General features: G+C 36.4%; 1 protein-coding gene across 1 annotated transcript in view; it reads right to left on the bottom strand.

The window, feature by feature from the left end:
* YES1 (YES proto-oncogene 1, Src family tyrosine kinase) overlaps positions 1-3,584 on the bottom strand; it is a 6,680-nt gene extending 3,096 nt beyond the window's left edge. The window contains exons 1-5 of the mRNA XM_010141758.1: positions 3,489-3,584; positions 2,437-2,540; positions 2,103-2,252; positions 1,742-1,897; positions 1,301-1,480 (exon numbers count right to left, since the gene is read on the bottom strand). Coding sequence (XP_010140060.1) covers positions 1,301-1,480; positions 1,742-1,897; positions 2,103-2,252; positions 2,437-2,524 — 574 coding nt within the window. The 5' untranslated portion in view covers positions 2,525-2,540; positions 3,489-3,584. The remainder of the gene's footprint in view (positions 1-1,300; positions 1,481-1,741; positions 1,898-2,102; positions 2,253-2,436; positions 2,541-3,488) is intronic.
* Between the last annotated feature and the right edge of the window lie 802 nt (positions 3,585-4,386).

A 4,386-nucleotide genomic window follows, 5' to 3' on the forward strand; every position in this document is an offset into this window, starting at 1 on the left:
CAAGTGTTACTATGCCATAAGGGTATAGGAACATGACCTCTTTCTTAAGAAAATGGTGAAGAATGAGAAATAATCAGTCTCATCACAATCAAAATCACAATGACAAAATTACAAGTATGGCAATAGTTACAGAGGAAAAACCCACTGAATTGCAGATCTTGCAGTGGATTCAAGGCTGTAGTTGTGAGTTAGATACCTCTGGTATGTTTTTAGTCACATTCTGTATTTTTGCATTGAAAGTGAAAGTGTGGCAGGCCAGACTCACACTGCAGCTGATGTTTGTGGTGTGTGTTTGCACAGATGTTTTCCCATTTTGGTTCATGAGCTCAAAGGACTAAAGAGAAGCAAAGATTTCTCACAGACCTCTAGTAACGTGTCCACACTGAAAAATATTTTGGGTACTGTCCAGTTCTTACCTCTTTTTCTTGTAACAAGAGAAAGAAAAGATAAAAACAAAAGTTCAACTAACTTTCAACTATGAACCACCAAAAAGGTTTTATGTTTTTTGGTAAAACGTGAAAAGGTTTTCAAACAAAAACGAAACAGGAGAACCCCCCTTCCCCCAACCTATTCATGGCAGAGTACTGAACACAAGCAGCCACTGTCTTTGACTTTAACATTGTTTCTCTTTCTTACCAGGATAGCAAAATCTCTCTGTGAGGTGAACAGAAGTCTGCATTTTATACAACTGGAATAATTGACTTGAAAATCTGCTGCTTCTTAACACTAATATGCTTATGATGTCTATTTCTACATTCACCCTAAATCTCTAAATCTCTGTTTCAGCATCAGGGAGACATTACATAGCGCAAGGGAAGAGGATGCAAGAGTGAAAGCAAAGAGATAAAGGGGGGAGTCTGGAAAAAAAAAACCAACCAACCTCAACCTTTTAAAAATTAACTATTACACTGCTGGAAAACAAAAACAAAAAACCCCTAACAGCTGTAACTGTGAATGTGATCCTTCTACTGGCAGGATTATTCTCATAATAATATCTCCAGATACACCATCTGATTTTAATGTAATAGGCAGTAAGCACTAAAAAATGAGAAGAAAAAACCCCAATCTTGTACTTGGAAAATTAGCAGGGGTGACAGAGATGTGCATAAAAATCATGGCTCCACCCACGATCTAAATCAGAACTGCTTCAAATAGGTCAAGTATTCTCATTTTAATTTAATCAAAATTACCACTTATACTCCAATCAGCTTAAACCTAATGTTAATTAAACATTTAATTTGTTGCTGTGATCTTAAATAATCTTTTAAATGTGGAATCTTCAAACTACACTGTCACACACCTTTTGTCATGAATTCAGTGACGATGTAGATTGGTTCTTCAGAAACAACGGCATATAGTGGAACAAGTTTGTCATGACGTAATTTCTTCATGATCTGAGCCTCCTGCAGGAAAGCTTCTGGCATCATTGTACCAGGTTTTAGTGTCTTGATCGCTACTTTTGTGGTTCCATTCCACGTTCCTAGAGGGAAAAATTAGATTTTATACTCAAGAGATGTTATGCTGAAACTGCTTTTTGCTTCTGTTTTGTTAGCTAACAGAATAATTACAAATTAGAAGTATATTGAATATTTTTTTTACCTTTGTGTGACTGATAGTAATTGGTACTACTTCTCTTCAATTCTTTATCAGATTATATTTTCATATCCCAATACTGATTTAGTTAAAATACTATTAAATCATTCCCCATGAACAACTAAAAGGCCTCACATGAAGTTCTTACCCATCCATACTTCACCAAAACATCCTTGGCCCAACTTAACTTCCAGCCTCAAAGATTCTCTAGGAATTTCCCAGGCATCTTTTGCTAGTCCCTGCGTTTGTGGTTTCACAGTGGGACACACAGTTGTTAGCTTATGGCACAGCCCATCAGCATGTTCTGGAAAATGGAAAAAAATAAGCTTTCTCATTAAGCAAGGGATAAGACTAACAAAAGAAACTTCCTAATGATAAAAGGAACTAGTCCATTCACTGTTTGTTGAAATAGAGAAAATTTTATAATTGTGAATTTTATGAATAAGCTACATATGCATTTTTTCTTCCTCGTGATAGGCACAGGGTAGCTTTGGGACACCAGGGCTTACCTCTATAGTGTTTTACCAACTTTTGCAGAGATTCAAATTGTGCTCTGGTTGTAATATAATATCCACCATTGTCAAGTTTTCTGATTTTGTAGTGTTTCACATTATCACCTCTGACCTCATCCCAGTCACGTATAGAAAGGGAGTAAGCACCTAGGAAACAAGTCATCCTTGGTTCTTCACCAAAAATTTAAAAACATATTTAACATATCTCCACCATTGTCATTACACATATAAATGTGTGCATGCACATATGTAAAATGGAATAGACATAAAAATCCTCATTATGTTCACCTGGGTGGGGCTGGGAAATGGGAGACAGAAGAGAGATACATACCTTTAGTTGTTTCACTTTCCCTTACTAAGAAAACACCACGTTGGTTTCCAGGATTTAAAAGTAACCTTTCTGCATCCTTCCTGCCCATCTTACCAAAATACCACCTAGAAAATGTTAAAAGAAATATGTGTATTTCTACTAATATAAGTAAAAACTTCCTCTGCTTTGGTAATTAGATAAATACAAGATTTAGAAATCTCAAGCATTGACTGGACTACTAAAATCCCAAAGCAGTTACAGATAAACAAAAGTAATGACATCCATATAATAAAAAAATTAGGTTGACCTATATGACTCCCATTTCTATTGTTTGCAAAATACATATATTGAAGCAAGAATTGCAGAGCTCTATTTTTCTAGTACAACAAATACAATTAATCCCTTGGAACAAGTATAACCTGAAACTGTACCCCAACTCACAGTTCCCACAGTAACTTTAAGTAATTCCGTAAATGCTCTGGGATTTTTGTTTGTAAAGTAGGAAGTACTGATACCCTAAGCAATACATTTTTCCCAATTCATAGTAATCCTTGATGTGCCTAACAATTTGTCATGAAAGAGCTGTTACAGATTAATAGATTAGCAATAACTGTCCACAGAAATGCTTTTTTAGAATGTAAGATTACATGCTACCAAGGATATCGCTGATCTTGAGTTGGGGATTGGCAAGCAAAAATAAGGATAAAAACCTAAAGCTGATGGTGTGTGAACTCTTTAACTGAAAAACATGCATTTTTGCTTTACATGAAACACAGCGCATGTCCCCGAACTCTTATCTTCATTATTGCATTCTCCCATCCTTTTTCCTTATAATATTTCCTTTATATATTCCCTACATATAGCAAGCGGGCATAAAACATCTGCACGAGTGTCCACTTAATAATAATTATACCTTTGACACCATCCAGGTAGCACTGCTGTCCTTTTATTAGTAGTATTATCCTACCTTACATTTAAACATTACATATACTCAATTAAAGGAATAGTATCACCACAGAGCACAAAGTGTAGAACGGATAATAAGAACAGATTGACAGGATAGAATGTCTTACTCTTCTGCTTGAATGGAGTCTGCAGGAGCTACGTAATTGCTTGGGATGTAGCCTGTTTTTCCTGTAGCAATGGATCTTGCTTCCCACCAGTCTCCTTCCCTGCCACAAAACATCAGTTATCTCTTCCACATATAAACAATACATCATTCCCTAGCAACTATAACATACATATGAAAGCCAAATTAAATTTAGGTAATGTGTTTAATTATGAAGGCTTCTAAAAATAGTTTGTGCTGCACCTAAATATATTTTCCTTTTCATTATCAGCAACACAAGTGCCTCTTAGTGGAATTTTGCATTTCAAAGATTTGGGTTTTGGGGTGTTTTTAAATGTAAAAGGGATTTATCGATACATGCAAAATCAACCTATAACAAAATGTTTTATGGCACAGATGTGTAAACTTCCCACTTCTCTAGTCTTCACCTGCCTTTCCCAGATCATTCTGTCTGTATGCTGACAGTAAGCAATAAAGGAAGCAGGAAGTCAGCTAAAAAAAAGAACTGGATGAATGAAAACTGTTACATGTATGAATTAAAACTATTACCACAGCCAAAAGTTGCATGTAAAGACATCTCCAAGGTGAACAAATTATTTCCTTTTCACTAGACTTCTAGAAATCAGGCTGTAATACTATAACACTGCTGCAGTTGTAATAGAGAATCAAACTATTCATAACCTATCTGAGCATGAATTTTCTGTGGAGGTCAGCTAGATGCACTTCCACAGTGAGATGTCCCTGCCTAGGCAGTGCACTTGCCTCCAGCATTTGCAGTGCTGTGCTGCTGCTGCACCCACCTCCCCGTAAGATACGGAAAATCATTAGGGAATCTGCAAAGTGCAGAGCCTGGGATTGGACAGTATGTGTCTCCTCCTCTGCTGCCCCAAAGGCGGTAACTG

This window comes from Buceros rhinoceros, unplaced genomic scaffold, assembly GCF_000710305.1.
Source record: "Buceros rhinoceros silvestris isolate BGI_N320 unplaced genomic scaffold, ASM71030v1 scaffold46218, whole genome shotgun sequence".
NCBI lineage: Eukaryota > Metazoa > Chordata > Aves > Bucerotiformes > Bucerotidae > Buceros > Buceros rhinoceros.